The 20561-nt window shown below is 37.2% G+C and overlaps 1 protein-coding gene across 1 annotated transcript in view; it reads left to right on the forward strand.

The window, feature by feature from the left end:
• The first annotated feature begins 512 nt into the window (after positions 1 to 512).
• OLFM4 (olfactomedin 4) overlaps positions 513 to 20561 on the forward strand; it is a 28686-nt gene continuing 8637 nt past the window's right edge. The window contains exons 1-4 of the mRNA XM_049778496.1: positions 513 to 662; positions 12348 to 12500; positions 19175 to 19387; positions 20236 to 20401. Coding sequence (XP_049634453.1) covers positions 513 to 662; positions 12348 to 12500; positions 19175 to 19387; positions 20236 to 20401 — 682 coding nt within the window. The remainder of the gene's footprint in view (positions 663 to 12347; positions 12501 to 19174; positions 19388 to 20235; positions 20402 to 20561) is intronic.

Below are 20561 nucleotides of genomic sequence, written 5' to 3' on the forward strand. Positions count from 1 at the left end.
CAGCAAGAGAGAAGTCAGAAACCACGTAGGAAGAAGCAGTGGAAGGAGGAATCACCAGGTAGATTGGCAGTTTCTGGCCCAGTTTTCTCGTTTTCTTTAGAAGGAAGCATTGGGTAAAACGGGAAAGGTGCTTTTCCCCCTCAGGCTGCTATTTGTCTTTCTTACAGATACTTACTTTGAGTTAATCTCTTTCAAGGAAATATCAAGTGGGAAACCATATATTAGACCTAGAAAATCACAGTTGAGTTAATATTTGGCAGGAAGAAAAGTAAATTGGCAAGGAGATTTGCAGGTTAAAGGCTAAGACCAGTATCAAGGTGTGGAGGTTACGCAATGTGTGGAGGTTCCTGGAGTGGTCACATATTTTCCCCAGATGGAAAATGGGGAAGTCCCCATCCGGCTTAATAAGAAGCCGTTTGGCTTAGGGTGGAAGCAGCGGCTCCAGCTCAAAGGACAAGATGGGGACAGGCTTCCTCTACCACCTAGCGCCTTTGCTTCTCTTTGGCCTAGCCATGGGGAACTCAAGGGATTTGAAAATGCAGATTTCTTCCCCAAGTTCTCACTCTTATCCTCCTACTGCTCTCCTTCCTAAGGCTAATTTCACCCCACGTTCTAGTTCCAACAAAAGCAGATCCAGTGCTGACTTCGTTTCTGAGTCCCAGGTAAGTAAGAAACCCCTTAGAGTGTGAGAGCTGCTTTCCATCCCTGCCTCGTGTGCTTCTTGGGACTGGAATATAATTTCATGGCTGGCTGGGCCTGGGCACTCTACAAGATTTATGACTCTCTTTGTTAACTGTAGGAAATGAATTAAAACTTGGGTGAAATAATCAAACAGTTAGCAAGAGAGAGGACATTCAGGCTCTGAGATCTTTAGAGAGGTTCTAAAAGCTGACTGAACTCTAGCATATTGGGGCTTCTGAGTGGGGAGCGTTTACAAAGAAGAGATATCAGGGTTGTATTCCTTCATGAGAAGTATGAGAAAAGGGACCCCTTACAGCAGGACCCCCAGGAAGGTTTGTCTAGTTGATTCACAGCTGAACTATGACCATTCAGATAAGACATACATCCAATGTTCTGATATATAGCCTTATTGCCTCTCTGAGCACTGTTTGTGAGGAAGGTGAGTGACAGAAGGCCAAGAGCCTTGGCTTCAGGAAAGTATGTTTATGCACAGACATTTCCCCTGGTGGAGTGCTGAATCTTTCATTCTTCTTTGAAAAGAGTTTTTACAGTCATTATCAATGAAAATGAATGACAGCAGAAGAACCAGATAGTACAGAGGTAAGGCATCTGCCTTAAAATCCCCTAATTTCTCTCCCCCTCCAATTTCTCTCACCTCACCCCAGCCATCCACACATATTTAGGTCATGAGGTCCTGCATATTGTCCTTACCCACCGCCAGGAGTGATCTCTGAGCACCGAGCCAGGAATAGCACTTGAAAATCACCTGATGCCCGCCATCTTCTCCCCCTCACCCCCCCCAAAAAAAAACCCAAACAAGCAAGCAACCCTACACTGGAAGAGGCTGGTCCAGAAAGCTCTATCACTATACAGGAGAATCTGGTGCCTTGGGAGGAATCTTTTTTTACACTCTGAGAAAATTGGAAGAGGCATTGCAGGGTATGATATAAAAGGGCCAGAAACGATTTTTCATGTCAGTCACATGACCCTCCAGGCCTTTCTGGAGGAGCCCTGAAGCTCCTAGTATTCCCTCCTAGGTGTGAATTGGGACTGGGACATCGCTGAAAGCCTTTTATGGCAATTCTGTCACCTGTAATACTGACAGGGTGGGTTGCTGCCACCCTCATGTATCTGAATGGCAGGGCCAGCCAGAGAAGAGGAGAAGACTTTGGTGAGTAGTTGGTATATTTTGCCATCAGAACTATAGAGGCTAATGAAAATTTGTTGATTAACAAATGGTTGGATATAATACAGAAAGAAACAGCAGCAATGATGCTTATTGAATAATAAATGCCAGGATTAGGTTAAGTACATAATATATTATTATCTATTTTCAGGCTTAGAGAAGTGGAGCCATTGACTTTAAGTCCTTAAGCTAGCAAGTTATAGAGCTCAAACTCAGTTTCATCCCATGTGCATACCACTTCACCACATTATGTTTCTTTATTTTCAGGAAGTGGGATAAAAATGGTTTGTTTTAAAGAGGGGAATGGTTTAGAAGTTATGAACATTCAAAATCATTCTCTGTAGTCAGAGCCAGATACATTATTTCTAGGAGGCAATTAGAATTATTAAGCCTTCTTATTTTTTTCAAATGAGGATTTTAGTAGTAATTTATTTTTCATTATTAATTAATTTATTTAAACACCATGGATACAAGAATGCTCATAATACGATTTTCTCCCACAGAATCAAAGTTATTTATGATTGAATTTCAGCCATACAATGTGCACATTTCCCACCACCAATGTCTCCAGTTTCCCTTCTGCCCTCCTGCCTGCCTGCCTATGGGGCAGATAGTTTTCTTCTCTCTCTCTCTCATTCACTCTCTCTCTCTCTTCCCCCCCTCTTAAACACTGTATTTGGAAATATTGTTACTGAGGGGTATCTTGCCTATCACTTTACTCCTTTCAGGACCCAATTCTTGTCCAAGGCAACTATCATTGTCATACTGACAATAATATTTTGTCCCTAACTGCATTCTTAAATTATTTGTGGGAAACTTCATACCATGGATTGGACTTGCTGGCCCTTAACTCTATTGTCTTTGATATTATTACCATACTATCTTTTTTCCCTTATATCCCACAAATGAGTGAGGTTATTCAATGTCTGTCACTCTCCCTCTGACTTATTTCATTCAACATAAATTCTCCATATTAATCCATGTATAAACTAATTTCATGACTTCTTTTTTTCCTAATAGCTGATTAGTGTTAGATATACCCAGAGTTTCTTTATACACTCATCTTTTTCCAGCACTTGGGTTGTTTCTAGGTTCTAGCTATTGTGAACAGTGCTGCAGTAAACATTGGGTTGCAGAGGGTTTTTTCTACATTGTGCTTCTTGGTTTATAAGTTATATTCCAGGAGTGGAATTGCTGGTTCATACAGAAGATCAATTTCTAGTTTTTTGAGGATTATCCATATTATTTTCCAAAAAGCTGGACCAGTCAGCATTTCCTCAATCAGTGAATGAGAGTCCCTCTCTCTCCATAGCTGCACCAGCACTGGTTTATCTTGTTCTTTGTGATGTGTACCAGTCTCTGTGGTCTGAGAGATATCTTTTTCTTTCAATTTGCATCTTTCTGATGATTAATGATGCAGAGCATTTTTTATATGTCTTTTGGCCATCTGAATTTCTTTGAGAAAATATATTTATTTCATCTCATTTTTGGATAGAGTTAGATTTTTTTTCTTGCTAAGATTTACCAGTTTATCAGATGGGTATTAGGTGAATAGCTTATCTTATTCTGTGGGTAGTCTTTGTGTCTTAGTCACCATTTCCTTTGAGGTGCAGAAGTTTTTCAGTTTAATGTAATACCATTTGTTTATATTTTCTTCCACTTGCTTGGCCAGTGGTGTATTACCCTTGAAGATGTCTTTAGCTTTAATATAATGCAGTGTTTTGCCTACATTTTTCTCAATGCATCTTATGGTTTTATGTCTAATACCAAGGTCTTTAATCCATTTTGATTTGATGTTTCTGCATGGTATAAAGAGAAATCTGAGTTTACTTTTCTGCATGTAGATGACGAATTTTACCAACAATTTACTACTTGTTGAAGAGGTTTTCCTTTTTTCACTTCATATTTCTTGCCTCTTTATCAAAGATTACTTGTTCATAGAGCTAAGCAGTAGTCTTAGTATATTCAAGTCTATTCATTGATCTGAGAATCTGTCTTTATTGCAACACCATACTGTGTTAATAAATACTGCTTTATAGTATAGTTTGAGGTTGGGGAAATTGAAGCCTCTCATCTTCTGTTTTTCCAAGAATTACTTTAGCTATTTGTGGAGATTTATTTATTATTTATTTTAAATTTTATTTTTTATATTATGTATTTATCTTATTTTATTTTTTATTTATTTTTATTTGATAAGCACTTGATTTTATTGCACAGAAGCAATTGAAATTGGACTCCATTGGAAAAAATGTTCCCTGGCATGATTCAGTGGTCACAGTCCAGCCTTGCCTGCTCCAGCTTTTCCAGATTCGAGAGTTCTGGGCAAGGGTTCTATTCACTCCTTTGGAAAACAATACTTTTGGGAATAGATTAGGACATCACATTTATAATATGTTTCTAACTGATCATTCATTATTGTGGTCATCTGTCTGTTGCACATACAGGAAGGAACCAGCTGTGGTAGTTCAATGTTTACATGGCCCATTCAGTAAATAGCAAATTCAACTACATATGAATTTCAAGAGAGTTTGATCTATTTCTTTAAATAATATAATGGGTATTTTTATAGGAATTGCATTGAATCTGTATAGTGCTTTGGGACATATTGCCATTTTAATGATATTAATCCCCCCAATCCATGAACAGTGTATATGTTTCCACTTCTTTGTGTCCTCTTTTATTTCTTTAATATTCTGTGCAGTTTTCTTTGTACATGTTTTTCAATACTTTAGATAAATTGACCCCAAGGGACTTGATTTTCTAAGGCACAATTTTGAATGGAAATATTTTTTTTGGGCCACACCTATTTGATGCTCAGGGGTTATTTCTGGCTAAGTGCTCAGAAATTGCCCCTGGCTTGGTTGAACCATAAAGGACACTGGGGGATCGAACCGTTCCTTCCTTCGCTAGTGCTTGCAAGGCAGACACCTTACCTCTAGTGCTACCTCACCAGCCCCATGAATGGGAATATTTTTAATATCTATTTCTTCTCTTTCAATATTTATATATAGAAAAGCCATAAATTTTTGTGTATTAATTTTGTAGCCTTACACTTTATTATACATTTTTGTTTCTAGAAGCTTTTTAGTATAGTTTTTAGGAATTTATAAATATAGTATGTCATCTGCAAACAGTGTGAACTTGACTTCTTCCTTTCCTATATGGATGCCTTTGATATCTTTTTCTTGACTAATAGCCTGGAAAGTATTTTCAATACTCTATTGAATAGAAATGGTTAGAGGAGTAACCTTGTCTTGTGCAACATCTTAGAGGAAAGGCTTTTGGTTATTCCATTGAGCATAATGCTTGCAATGGACTTATGGTACATGGCTTTGACTATAACAATCATCTTGTTGAGAGTTTTTTTTTATTATGAGTGGGTACTAGATCTTGTCAAATGCTTTCTCTACATCTTTTGCTATGATAATATGATTTTATATATTTTTGATATTTTCATTATATTGATTGACTTGGTTATATTAAACCATACTTGAATCTCTGAAATGAATCTTATTTGGTCATGGTAGGATAACCTTCTTTATGATATTTTGGATTCTATTTGCTAGTATGTTACTGAAGATCATTTAATCTGTGTTAATCAAGGATATAGTCCTATAATTCTCTTTTTTGTGGTATTACTGTCTGCTTTTGGTATCAGGGTGAATTTGGCTTCATAGAAACTGTTTGAGAGGGCTCTTGCTTCTTCAATTTCCTGTATGAGCCTGAAAAGAAGTGAAAGTAAGGTTTGAAGGAATTCACTAGTGAAACTTCTATGCCCAGGTTTTGGTTTTTGAAATACTTCTGATTACCATTTCAATATCCTCAATAGTGATAGGTCTTTTCGGTTATTCCACATCATCTTGGTTCAATTTTGGGAGGTTATAAGAGTACAAGAATTTATCCATTTCTTTCTCTCTTGTAGCATAAAGATTCTCAAAGTATTCTATGATTACCCTTTGGATTTATATAGTATTTACAATGACATCTCTTTTCATTTTTGATTAATTTATTATGTTTCTCTCTTTCTTTTTCTCTATGAATCTTGTTAATAGTCTATCAATCTTATTTATTTATTTTTTTTCAAAGAACAAACTCTTGTTTTCATTGATCATTTGAATTTTTGGGGGGGTATCCAGGTTATTAATTTCTGCTCTTAGTTTTATTATTTGTTTCCTCCTGCCTGCTTCTGACTCATTTTGCCAGTCATTTTCCAATGTCTTAAGCTGTGCCATTAAATTATCTCTGTAAGCCCTATCTTCCTTCCCAATGAATGGTTGTCATTATTCTCATTTGTTTCTGGGAATCTTTTGATTTCTTCACTGGCTCACTGATTGTTCAGTAGTGAGATTTTTAATTTCCAGGTGTTAAAGTAATTTCTCTGTTTCTGTTTATAATTCACTTATATTTTCAGTGCATTATGGTATGAGAAGATAGTTGATACAAATTCTATTTTCTTGATTTTTTGGAGGTATGTTTTATGGCTCAGCATGTGGTCTGTCTTGGAGAATTACCCATGTGTTTTGGAGAAGAAGGTGCATTCAGCTTCTGTAGGTGAAAAATCCTATATATATCTACTAAGCCATTCTTCCATTTCTTCCTTAAAAGCTAATCTATTCATGTTGAGTTTTAGCCTGGTTTATCTATCAAGCAGTGACAGAGCATTGTTAAAGTCTCCCACTACTATTATTTTTCTATTGAAGTCTTTCTTCAATTCCATTAGCAATTGTTTAGATATTTTAGAAATTTAGATATTTTGCTGTCCCCTCATTGGGTGCATATATGTTTAGGAGTGTAATTTCTTCCTGATTCACAGAGCTCTTAATTATTAAGAAATGACTATATCTGTCTTTTAAAACCCTTTAAGCCGAAGTCTATGTCATCTGATATTGTATGGCCACTCCTGCCTTTTTAAGGAAGTTGTTTGCTTGAAGAATTGTCTTAGAACCTTTGAATTTGAACCTATGTTTACTTTGACTGTTCAGTGTTTCTTGAAGGCAACAAAATGCTAGATTTAATTTTTCTGATCCATTTTGCCACACTGTTTCTTAACTGATGCATCAATAGTGAGAGAGATGATTGTTAAGAGATTGTGTGCCACAATTTTGAAGAAGTTTTATGTGATTGTGGTATTTGTTTTGCATTAAAGTATACCCTTCAGTATTGATTTTAAAGTTGGTGTTGAGTCTATAAAATATCTGATCTGTTATTTATCTCTGAAGTTGTGTATTATTCCTTCAAACCTAGATGAAGTCTGTCTAGCTGGGTGAAGTACTCTTTGTGAGGCATTCAGTTCATTGAGTTTTTTCACTATATCTTACCACTGTGTTCAGGCCTGGGAGGTTGATTGTGATAAATCTGCTGAAAATGTTAAGTTTGCTTCTTTGTATATAATTTTCGTTTTTGAACTTGTTATCTTCAGTATCCTATCACTAGTTATGATTTTCATTATTGTGACTAGGATCTGCCGTAGCATGCTTTTATTTATCTCTTCTAGATGGTTCACTTCAGGCATTCAGTATGTTGGTATAAGAATTATTCAGCACTTGAAATTTCTCAGTAATGATGTCTTTGACTGTTGCTTCTTTATAGGGGTTTTCTTCTTGGCCCTCTGGGACAAGATTTTTATGTTGTCCTGTTTAATTTATTCCAAAGGTCTATTGTTGTCTCTTCACTTGGTTTAAGAATATTTTCATCTTCTATTAATTTAAGACTCTGTTCCAATTTGTTCTGTTGATTGTGTTATGCAGCTAATCTTCCAACTCAATATTACTCTGCTGGTGAGGTTTTCCAGTGAGGTTTTTATTTTTTCAGTCCTAATTTTTGGTTTTATATTTTTTTCATTTCTACTCTCATATTCTTTTGAGTCTTGTAGGCTATTCATTCCATTGTTTCTTTGAGTTCTCTGAACAATCTCAACATGTTATCTCTAAAGTCCTGATCAGAGAGACTTTATTGGTGGCTTATGTTAGTTGAGTCTTCAGAAATACCATCTTCATTCACTAGTGATGGTGGGGTTCTTTGTTGTTTTCTCATTGCAAACTTTGTAGTGGTGGTGTGGTAGGGCTCCTTGACTAAAAGAAATGTGTGGTCATAGAGAAAATTGGAACATTGTGGAGTTGTGGACTCTTTACTCACATAATTACAGCACACAATGGTGCTTTTTAGTCTACATCTGCCCTCAGTCTGCATCCCCTCCCACTGCTGCAGTGTGAGTGTATACTCTCCTGACCACACTCTCGCCTGATCTCACTTCAGTTCTATAGTAATTTATTTTGAAGCATCATCACTAATCAGAAAACAAACAAGATGGGTAAAGTGACCAATTAAAATTAAAACACAGATACATATATATATATATATATATATATATATATATATATATATATATAGAGAGAGAGAGAGAGAGAGAGAGAGAGAGAGAGAGAGAGAGAGCACATGCTTAGTATGTGACAATGTCCAGGGATCAACTACCATTCGGACCCTGGTACTATACAGGATAGCTCCCCTCAAAAGTTCCAGTTATAGTACTGTGCCTCTCCCTTCCACCCCAAACACTGTTGATTATGGCTTTCAGGGCTCTATGCACCACCATTGTTGGCTATCTGTTCTGAACTCTATCAGAAATGGCTTCTGAGCACTTCTGAGCCAAAGTGTTCCTTATATACAAAAAGAAAATTTAGGTCAAGAAACAGAAATGCTCAAAATGTCCATTGTCTGGAAGAAAATTAAATATTTAAAAGTAGATAAGGAATAGTAGTTAAATTGTATTTAGGGATTTTAATTTCCTTTCTGGTTTTCTTATCTCCCTCTCGTGAGACAATATCACAACTCCAACTTCATTTTTTATAGCAGACTAGGTGTCACTTCCACTATAAACCCAATTTTCTAAGGCTGCCTGTCAGCTTGATGAGCTCTTTGGAAAGTGGTGGAAAACCCCTTTATAACTGTCATTGAGCAAGTTCCAAACGTATCATTTTCTGTGCTTTGAAAATGTTGAGTACCATTATTTTATGCTCTGAATCTTTACAAGCACTTAGACTTGGCTGCTAATTAGAACCAATTGCAAACTTAAATCACAAATGTAAGTTGCACCTTCTGCTGTAGCATTCTGAGCTCTCTGCAGGCCTCAGACATCTAACCCCCACCCCAAAGAAAGGGACTGCTCTGTGCCCTCATTTTATAGTCAGAAAAAGCTTCATATTTTGCTTGCCCATTATTGTTCAAATCTAGACCATGAGTCATGTATTTTTGTCAACTGCCTAAGGGGCTTGTTTAAATGTAGGACACTAAGCCTTGTATCATTACAACAGACCTGATGAACTTGGCAGGATCTGGGATCTATTTCTTTAGCTAACATGGTTGTAGACAGCATTAAATGTTAATTGAGCACATGATGAGTGAGTGAAACCTTCCTGTGAAAGGTGACTTGTGGGGAACATGGCCACAGATCAAGACTTTATTTGCTCTCCACCAGGGTGAATCACATACCGTTGTAGAAACTAAGAGAAGAGCCATTGTCTTTGACCCCCATCCCCTGTTATGCTTACATTGAGTTTAAGCAGTCAGAGCAGAGAGACCCATCACCATTAGCTTTATTGTCTTTGAATGTGAGAGGCAGAAATATCTCTAATGGGAGACACTGATCAAACTTATGGGCTATTCTGATGTCAGCCAAGCACACTGGACTGATGATAAGCACGAGGGAAGCTGGGGAGTCCACAGTTCTGGGACAGCTATTCAATAGAATTTGGTGGAATGACTGTCATAGGGCTCATAATTATTTGCCTGCCTTTCAGGTGAACTTCAAGACTAAAAGTTGTTAGCTATGGTTTCAAGTTGATTGTCTAGAGACTGTTTGATGATTACCACTGATTTTTGAGTTGACAAAGCCTTTCCAAAAACGTTAAAAATGCTCCAATCCTGTCTTTTGCAGCTAATTAACCTCCTCTTGTCAAAATGCGGTGCAAGATATTTTTTGTAAGATGGTTATTATAAAAATCTACTTCCTCAAAAGTCTGTGACATATGGGTCTTTCCTGTAAAAAAATAAAAAGCTGTAGCATGCTTCTGTTGAAGTCTTTCTATCTTCTGAGGAATTGCAAAAGCTGACTTAAAGGGAACCTAGCTTCTCTAGCAGGCTCCTGATATATCATTCATTCATTCATTCATTCATATACTCATTCCTGGAAAAAAACCCTTCCACTTCCCCTCTTAGCTCACATATTCAATATTAACCTGTTTATTTCTTCTTCTTATTCCTCAGTTTCAGTAAGTGTGGGGTGTTATTGGAAAAGCAAAGCAAAGTAACTATCAAGAGCATACCTAGAATAGAGACAGAAACAACAGTCTAGTGGGTAAGATGCTTGCCTTAATCACAGCAGACTGGGTTGGATTCCGAGTCTGCCAGGAATGACACTTAAACATAAAGCAGAATGTGGCCCAGAAACAAAAACCAAAAAACTTACCTGGAGTAGAAAGTTTGGGTCAATACATGTTTGCTTATGCTCATTTAAAAGAAATGTAGGTTAAATTAACCAAAAAATGCTTGCACTGTTTAGAAGCAGATGATGGTATATATCCATATCATCTTAGTCAGCTTGTTTGGGAGTTAGGGAGACTAGGAGAGTATATGTGCAGATCCTAAATCTATCACCACAGTTAGCTGGTCTCCTAAACCTTTAGGGGGTGTCACCTTTATTGTTTCAGACTATGAAAACTATTGTCCTCACTGGAAATTTTCATTAAAATGTCCTTCAATGTTCAATGGGTAAAATTTTGGCTGTGACGGGCCTGGAGAGATAGCACAGCGTGTTTGCCTTGCAAGCAGCCGATCCAGGACCAAAGGTGGTTGGTTCGAATCCCGGTGTCCCATATGGTCCCCCGTGCCTGCCAGGAGCTATTTCTGAGCAGACAGCCAGGAGTAACCCCTGAGCACCGCCGGGTGTGGCCCAAAAACCAAAAAAAAAAAAAAATTTTGGCTGTGCATCAGATGAGATGATCAAAAGGCACAGCTAGTTGACTACTAGTTCCTGTGTAAGGCAAGAACAGTAATAATAATAATAATAACAACAAATAATGATGGTATTAATAAAGTTAATTTTGTCAAGATCCCCTTGGGGAAGTTCAAAGAGGATGAAAGAAAAACAAGATCTTTCAATCCTGTCATTTTAAAATATGCAGTGGTATCAAAGTGTGAGCCTGAATATCTTAAAGAAACATCAAATATTTTAGAATGACTCTTTTGCAAGTATTAAGCTGGAAAACTTTTTTTAAAATTTGCATAAGACTTTCAAATTCATATACTATTCATCTTTTAACAAATGGTAGTTTTGTGTTCATGTTTAAGGAGGTTTATTAGGTTTATTATACAATTATCTGGTTGAGAAGAGAGTATAAGTTTGCATTATGCACTTTTTCACTATAACCCTTACTCTTGAAGCTTTTCACATTCCTATTGGGTTGAGGATGAGGCAAAATTGAGGAGATAAAATGAGTAAGTAGAAGAGAAGAGAAAATAGAATTATGGTCATCTACCATGTACTTGGTTTATGTCATTAGTAATCTTTTGAGGGGAGCACACCCACTGTTTTCTTTAGAGGGGTTACTTCTGGCTCTTTGCTCAGGAGCCAGACTTGGGTAAATATATGTATGGTGTCAAACCAAGGATTCTATATACAAAGCCTTTTGAGCTTTCTACCTACTAAATATTTGGGGGGTGAAGTGGGGTGGAGGAGAGGGCAATGTGCTCAGGGCTTACTCTTGGATCTTCACTCAGGGACTCAGATCATATCTGGCAGTGTTTGGGGAACTGCATGTGTTCCAGGGATTAAATCCAGATTGGCTGTGTGTAAGACAAGTGCCTTACCCTTTACCCACTGCACTGTTTCTCCAGTCCCATTATTAATTTTGAGAATAACCTTGAGGCTATGCCAGAAGAGGAAAAAGACTTAAAGAGAGGCCATTTCTAATAGATGGTAGAATTGGAATCAAGCTTAAAATTCATCATTTCTTTTTTTTTCTGTGGGGGGGCACATTTGATATTGTTCAGGAGTTACTCTTGGCTCTGTGTTCAGGAATCACTCCTGGCAGGCTAGGTGGACCATATGGGATTCTAGCTATTTAACTTGGCTCAGCTGCATGCAAGGCAATGACCTACCCATTGTGTTATTGCACTGACCCTAAATTTCATCACTTCTTTATTCCCCTTCTCTCATGTAGAGATAGTGCTAATGTTCTTTAAGAAAAGGAGAATCTTGCATTAAGAAAAAATGGGCTCACTCAACATGTTGGGGAATGCCTAAACATTTAGTGAAGTTACTGCCTATGAAAATAGTGCTTTGAGCAACCTTTTTCTAAGATTTATATATAAATAAATAGAAAACCTTTGAGAACTCTTTTGATAAGTCAGACTCTATCACTACGGTTGCACAAAAGATTATTTTTCAAATTAATACTGACATTGAACTTACTTTTCTTTGCAGTGGTTTTCTAATTTTACTGGCTCCTTGGATGAACACAGGACCTGCCAATGCTCTGTTATCCTGCCGGACACCAACTTTCCTGTGGAACGAGTGGAATACTTGGAAATCATAGCTCAAAATCTCACCATGAAGTTCGAGATTGAGCTTTCTAAAGTAAGCATTTTTATCACTCCACTTCTTCAAGTTATACTTGATAAGAAACAAAACAAATGATTTTATTCAGGATTTTCCTAAGAAGTTGTTCCTCACTGTGTCAAAGACAGCATGTTTGTGTCCTATAGAGGCTTTGGCATTTATTTTTACGGTATTCCTAGAGAGTTCTTTATAAGAGGAAAAATAAAAGTCCCAGGAAGAAGGAGATTATGCATGTCTTGAAAAAAGTCATTTCAGTGTTGTAGAATTCTTGTCTTTGGAAAGAAGCCTTGAGTTATTACTGTGATCTGCAACCCTGTAATTTTTATATTATTGATTTTTTTTCCTGTCACATTTGGTCTTTTAGGCTTGCTTTTCTCCTTTATCCTCTTATGATCTTATGGGAATTTTTGGAAATTCCTTCCCCCTCTTTTTTGGGGGGGAGGAGACCATATGGGATGCTGGGGGATCGAACCGTGGTTCATCCTAGGCTAGCGTGCACAAGGCAGACGCCTTACGCCTTGTGCCACTGCTCTGGCCCCATCCCCCCTTTTTTTTACTACCCATGCCCCCTTATTTTCTCCCCTCTTCTTCAATCCCCTTTATTTTCTTCCTCTCTTCTCTTTTCCTCTCCTCTTCCATCTCCCCTTTCTAACTCCTTTACCCTTCTTTAAAATCCACTTTATTTCCTAATAGATTATCTTTTCTTTCTCTTTTTCTAGGCAGTTTTCCTCTATTGTCTCATTAGGAATATTAGAAGCGTTTAGCATTAGATTAAAATAGACTTCCTATAGAATTTGAATCAAGACTAATGCGCAGTAGATAATTGGCAAAAAACCCTGACTTGAATCCCTGATAGTTACTTTCCTCTAACCAAGGGAAGTTTTCTTGTAGGGATTGCCTTTCTTTAAACTGGCTGAAGCAATGTGCCTTTACAGTCCAGTTTTCACTGCTCATTACCTCTTTAATTTAAGTTAAAAATCAATAGAAAGTCTTTCATTTTATGCTCAGGTAAAGTCTAAGCTATAATCATGCATGCATTATTATTTATTATTATGCATTATTTAGTACAACTCCATTAATTTACAAGGAGCTGTGGCTTCATGACCCAATACAAAATAAGTTTCTCAGAAATGTATGCCTAGTTACTTCAACATCCAGTGTAGTTGTCCTTTAAAACAAAAGTGATGGAGAGGCTGAAGACCCTATTTTCAACTTGAATTGATCGATAAATATTCTAAGTTTATATGAGTGTCCAGAAAAATGTGTTTGACTACTCTAGGAACTTAGCTTCTTAAGAAATAAAATGTCCTTGAATTAATCAGTAGAAAAGGCACAGCACTAAATTATAAATTCCATCCATTAATATTCATAGCCTTATTCCAGCATAATCAAGTACAGATAAGGAGTTATGCATAAAAACATAACAAGTGGAGGAAAATCCTAGGTAAAGATCTTTTCAGTTAGAGTCATTTGCGTAGAAATAGTGGAAGTTAGTGATTTGCATGTTGTCAGGAGTGTGAAGGACAGTTTAAAAGCCCACACTGCTTCAGGGAGAATATGTCGCTTGCGTGCCTTGTGAGACAGTATGAGACATTTCACTTCAATCCTGAGGGGGTAGGTAACATCTGCATTGCTAAAATTGGCAGAGAACTATTGTGGGGCAGGTGGAAATCCTGACTTCTGAAAATGTCCAGTAATGAGGCCAACAAAATTTGTGACAAGGCCTCAGAACAGGATTGCCCCAGACTGAGATTTCCATAATAGGATCACTATGTCAGGTCAGTAAAAGCAATAACAAGCAATAACAGTAAAAACAATTTTGGGGTGTTTTTCATAAGCATTTTGGGATTCCTAGTTTACCCTCAAGGAACCCAGATATTACTAGGCTCAGATGAGATGTTCTCTCCCTCTTTAGCAATAGGAAGACTGAAGGACATGAAGTCAGAAGGACAGATACATCAAGGTTACTGCCCTTTTTGACTGGTTAAGACAGGACAGGAAGTTGGGTCTTGGGAATCATCCATTTCTATTTCCTTTAAGTCCTGATGTTCTCATTTCCTATTGCAGACCCAAGAAAAGAAGCAGTAGGTCAGTAATGCCTTTAAATCCAAAGCGATCTCATCAGTAGAGAGCTTTTGAATTCCAAATGAGTTATTATAGCTGTTCTTTGGTTACCTGGGAAATCACCATTTATTTAGGGATCTGGGGAAATGTCTATTTGGGTAAATTAAATAGAAAAGGGTTTTGACTACCTTACATTAATTCATGATCTGTCAGTGCACAACAAAGACTGGAAGCTGCCTCTGCATATGATGCTGAAAGTGTTTTGTACTTTTCTGTTGTCTTCTTGTGACTATTCATAGGAAGGGGTTGGCAAAAAGGCATCTTGGGAGGCATTTAAGTAACCCATAAACAAACAACAGTGATTGAATAATGTTTTTTACTATGAAATATAATGGATTAAAAGGTCAGATTGAAAAAAGCAAAAATCAGTACTTATTTAATAATTGGCTATTTAGAAGCCATCCATTATCCTAAGCACTTAATATACATGATTCCTAATTTACAATCATTTATAAGCTTGATACCATGGTACCAAGTTTAGAGAAGGGACACAGGACTTACAGAAATGAAATAATTTACTCTCGTAGTCCTAAAGTCTTATTGGAGCTTAGGTAGATCCACCTTCAAGCTTTGTATTGTTTTGGTGATCAATTCAAGATAAATTAATTTTTTGTACTTATTTTTAGTAATTTTTATTTTGCTTATTTTGTTGTGGGGGGCACAACAGAAATGCTTAAGAGTTATTCTTGATTCTGCATTCAAGAATCACTCCTGGCAATGCTCAGGAGACCATATAGGATGCCAGAATTGAATCCATGTTGGCTGTGTGCAAAGCAAGTACCTTATTTGCTGTAGTATCTTTCTGCCCCCTTAATTTGTTTGTAAAAGCATATTTAAATAACATCATATATGTTTTTTATATGTGTTTTAAAATACAATTTCTGATTTTAAATTATCTGGCCATAGCTATAATATACTTTTGGAGGAACTAGCAAAAACATGGTCTAGAGTAATTATTTAACTCAATATGCTGTTTTATACTCTTATTGATAATAAGACCACATTAATTACACAGTAAAACACATACCCTAGAACACCCCTCCCCCCAAAAAACTTTGATTCTTAGATTCATCAGTGACACAATAAATACACAACAAACCAAAGAACAGAAGCTCTTAGTGTTAGGATGATGCGTAAAGGAAAATATATATGTCTTTTTGTTTTGTTTTGTTTTGTTTTGTTTTGTTGGTTTTTGGGCCACACTCAGTAATGCTTAGGGATTACTCCTGGCTATGCACTCAGAAATAGCTTCTGGCTTGGGGGACCATATGGGACTCAGGAGGGATCGAACTGAAGTCCAGCCTATGGCAGCTGCATGCAAGGCAAATGCACTACCGCTGCGGCCCCATGTATGAGTCTTTTAAAGCTCAATTTGCAGAGATAAGGAGTTTTTTCATAATGAAACAAGTATAATTTCCCTTTTCCCCAGAGCTACCTCATGGCTTATTACACATTCCAGGCACATTCTTCTAACTCTTCTGAGATTACAACTTCCAAGGAGTTGTATTCAAGGGAATGTTTTCAAAACTTAAGTGTCAACCCAATACTACTGTAGTATCTATGTGTATCTATGTGTAGGGTTAAATCTAATAATTCACTTAAATGAATAAACTTTACACATTTTTGTGATCTTTCAGTCTTGTTTTAATTTTATGGATGATCCAGTTTTTCTGAACATTTTTGTGTTTTCCTTCAATCATCAGTTGAAGGAATCTTGGGTTTTCTTCCATAAACATGTATTTAGAGAATCTTCATTTTATGACTGAACTATAATAGGCACACCATACATTACCAATAGAAAGTTCCAAATTATGCTTTGTTTTTTAGTGTTAAACTTGGGGTGTAGGACCCTAAAGTTTCTTCTTTCTCCGTGAAAGTTTCTGCTTTTGCTAAAACTGCTTCCGTATACTCCCGTGGGATTGTGACCTTCAGATAAGAGTTGGAGACAAAGGGAGACACAAGACCTGGAACATGGCATTAACCCAGGGGAATTGGGTATGGGTGAATAGACACTGAGCCCAGTAGCCCAGGTAGAAAGGGCTGTACGTGGTCTTGATGGCTAGGCCTACAGCCATTAATTTGGATGGGATTGGCCCCTGGTTCATCATACCTATGTGAGGAAGGCCACTGAATGAAAAAAGATACTGGCTAGTCCCTGGAGCATAGGGCATCCATTTTGCATCTCCCACGTCCCTCTTAAAGACTGGGCTAGTCTGAGAAATGAAACTATTGGCCTTCTTTAAGGTGACAGCGTAACTCCACCTGACCCTGACCATTGTCCTTACCGGATGTAAAGCCTGGCAAATAACCTCTGGTACTCTTGGAAGCTATTGTCTACATCCACCTCCCGGTTGTGGCTGCCCATGTCCATGCACTCAGGATCAGCCTTAACAGATCAGTCTTGTAACAATCTGAATTGTGTATCTTGTGTTATTCGAATTATGCATCCCTTTAATGTACTTCCTGGAGCTGTACATTCAGCTCTGATGCATGAACACGCTTGGCGATGGCTATATACACCCTTGCTCCCCTAGATTCGGGGTCGAGCCCAAACCTGCTGTGACAGGAGAGGCTTGACCCCAGTGCTGGCTTTATAAACCCCGTTTTGTGACTTGTATTACTGAGTGGTCTTTTTGTCCTATCTCTGGGTTGCTAGCTCGGACACAACAGGGGAGCTAAATTTTATTTAGCAAAGATGAAGGTTGAGTTACTTATTTTTATAGGTCATCTTGAGCAAGGTGTCACTAAAATGTTCCAAGAAAACTCAGAGTGCTTTATTTGTTTCATTAGTTGGCAATGCAAAATACCAATAAAAATTTTATTTTATAAACTTCCATTTTTGTAGCAGATTGGAACTTATTATTATGGCTTCTAATCACAGGCAAAATTTTATGCCTCGGTTTGGTAGAAATTGAAACTTGGCTTCCTGGGGCCAGAGAGATAAGACAGTGGGTAGGGTGTTTTTTGCCTTGCATGTGGCTGACTTAGGTTTGATCCCTGGTATCCCATATGATCCCTTGAGCACTGCCAGAAGTAATTCATGAGCGCAGAGTTAGGAGTAACCCCTAAGCATTGGCAGATGTAGCCCCCAAACCAAAAATGAATAAATAAAACTTGGCTTCCTTACATCTGTATTTGTACCATATGTGTGTATGCATTTGACATTTAACTTCTTTATCCATCAAAATATCACCAGCCTTATCAACTTCCAAGTGATGGCATATTTGATGGCAGTGAGCACCAATTGCCTGAGGAGATACACTAACAGTGCCAAAGGCTGCATTTTCAACTTTCATTAAAATCCTCTTTGCCTGAAGCCCTAGCCCTTTAGGTCTGAAGCCTAAGAGTCTTCTCTGATTTTCACAGTGGGGTTAAGTGGAAGGGCTAGAATGACAGAAGTTAGGGCTGCCTTTGGTATTAGAAGGATTAGAGGCCAACATCTGGCTCTGAATTCATCAGGCACTATGGAACAGCTACTTGACATTAGCACAGTTTGCAAAAAAATAACACTTCTGTCCAAAGAAAATTTTAAAACAGCACAAAAGCAGCAACTTTTAATGAGCTGGTCTTTTAAAAAGCCATGCCACTTCTTTTAGAGATCAGATACAGTAAGAACCACCAACTGTGTTTATTGAAATATCCATTTGGAGATTCCAATTATAAACTAAACCACCAAGGGAATTTTTGGAAGTATTTTAACTTAATGATCAGACATTCAAATATATGCAACAAATATGTAATTTAAAGGTCTGATTGCAATAATCAGTCTTGGAATAAATGTGGGTGCACTTAATGAAATGTACACTTCCAGTTGCACATGCACTCACACATTGTGTGGTAAATTGGGTTTTTATGCTACTTTGCAAAAGGCAGAGGTGCTCAAGTCTCATTGCATTTGGGTTTCAAGAAAGGATTATCTACTCAGTACATTTTCCCTTCATCTTGACGGATTAGTAGTTTAAACAAAGGAATGATGATGATGGTGATGTAAATATTGTGTGCCTAGGAAATAGGTAGCAATTTTGGGAGATCTTTTCAGTGGTAACAGGAAGGTGGAAGAGGACTTTGGGCATCTAGAGGCTTGGGATGCTATTGAACCTACTACAACACACAGAAAACCACTCAACAAGAGAGAATGATCTAACCCCAAATATTAGTTATGCTGACACTGGAAAATCCTACCTGACATAAAGGATGTACTTTGTGCAGAGGACTGCAGCACATGCTTTTGAAACAAATTTCGTTCATACTGAAGCAATATTATCTTCAAAAATTGAAAAGGAGGTTAAACTGCATCCACAAATGATGATTCTGCAATAAAATGGTTTTTGGTTCAAGGCAAACAAAATTCCTACCCCATTAGTATAGTAATACACTCTTTTTAGTTTGTCAACAGATTTATTGAAGTCTAGTTAAATAAGACTATGATCCAGTTTTTTTTTTGGCTCTCTCATAAAAATAATAAATCAAAAAGGCTGATAACAATCAAACTGTCCACAAGGCTTGTTAAAGGAGGAGGGCTATTTTATATTATTGTGGATAATAACTGGAACTTTTTGATGGTCCAGGTAAAGGAATATGCTGAATTAATTAGAGTGTATGAAGAGAAACTCTCAAATCTAACTTTACGAGTGGAGAACATGGAAAAGGACACAATTTCTTACACTGAATTGGACTTTGAGCTAATCAAGCTAGAAGTGAAGGAGATGGAGAAACTGATCATAGAGATGAAGAATACTTTCATTGGAAGCTCAACAATTATTGAGCAGCTTGAATCGGAGGTAATGAATGAATCTACTTCTCATTGTATTAATATTAATTATTTTCAACAAGCAAGATCTTTAAGTAGGGTATGAATTTATCTCTTCATATTTCTAATTCTGTACTCTATAATGACTCTGAGGCATAGTGCTGTCCATAACTAAATAATCTTTCAGCATGTCTATAAAGGAAATAAATCAGCATAACTCCTTGCAAAGCTAGAGCAGGTATTTTTCTTGATTTCTCCTCATGGGACTAGAACACCAGTTTACTGGCTGGAGTTGGTATTTCTCCTTCTAAATGACCATATAATTCTTTATTCCACTTGAAATATTTTTCTATGTACAAATTATCTTCTTTAATGGCGTTTCTTCTGTGTATGTTTTAGTAAAGCTTTTTAAGCTCTATAGATAAAGGCCATCAAATTAATGTCATGGTTGGGTAATTTATATTGACAAAAATTTACTAGCAGTCATGACATGGGTTTTAATGAAGAATTCTAGTTATATATTTTATAATTAGAAGTTTTTCTGGTACTCACTATTTATTATAAACTTAATTATATTGCAACAGGAGTAAACACAAGTTTATAGGGGAAGGTTATGAGAAATGAACTTTAATGGACATTGTGGATGCATTATTAAAGTAGTTAAAATCTTTGCCATTTCCTTCTTGTCACACACATCTGCCTGAGATCTGACAGGCCTTCGTGCTAAGCCATAAAAAGTATTCTTCCAAATGAAACCATTCAGAAGATTCTCAGGTGTATTCTCAAGCAATGTTTCACTAAGTGACAAATTCAACCCCTGAATGTTTATGAAAGAAATTGCACAATAATATAAATTGCTCTGAATTTTTATCTCCTTAGATAAGGAATATGACTCTCCTGGTAGAGGAGCTTGAGACACTAGATAAAAACAATGTTCTTGCCATTCGTCGAGAAATCTTGGCTCTGAAGAAAAAGCTAAAGGACTGTGAAGCCTCTCAAAATGCAAGTGATTCTAATCATCAACTTCGGCCTCCTCCTCCTCCAGGTGAGAATGTTATATCTATATATAATATATGGGGATAGCTTCTAAAAGTGTTCAGTGTTTAGAGGCCACCCACCAAGGTTATATTCAGCAGTACCTGCGGGTATGTGTGACATAACCACACCCAAGGCTTTACCTTGGTAAGGCATGTGTTGGACCTTGA

This window comes from Suncus etruscus, chromosome 8 (assembly GCF_024139225.1).
Source record: "Suncus etruscus isolate mSunEtr1 chromosome 8, mSunEtr1.pri.cur, whole genome shotgun sequence".
NCBI lineage: Eukaryota > Metazoa > Chordata > Mammalia > Eulipotyphla > Soricidae > Suncus > Suncus etruscus.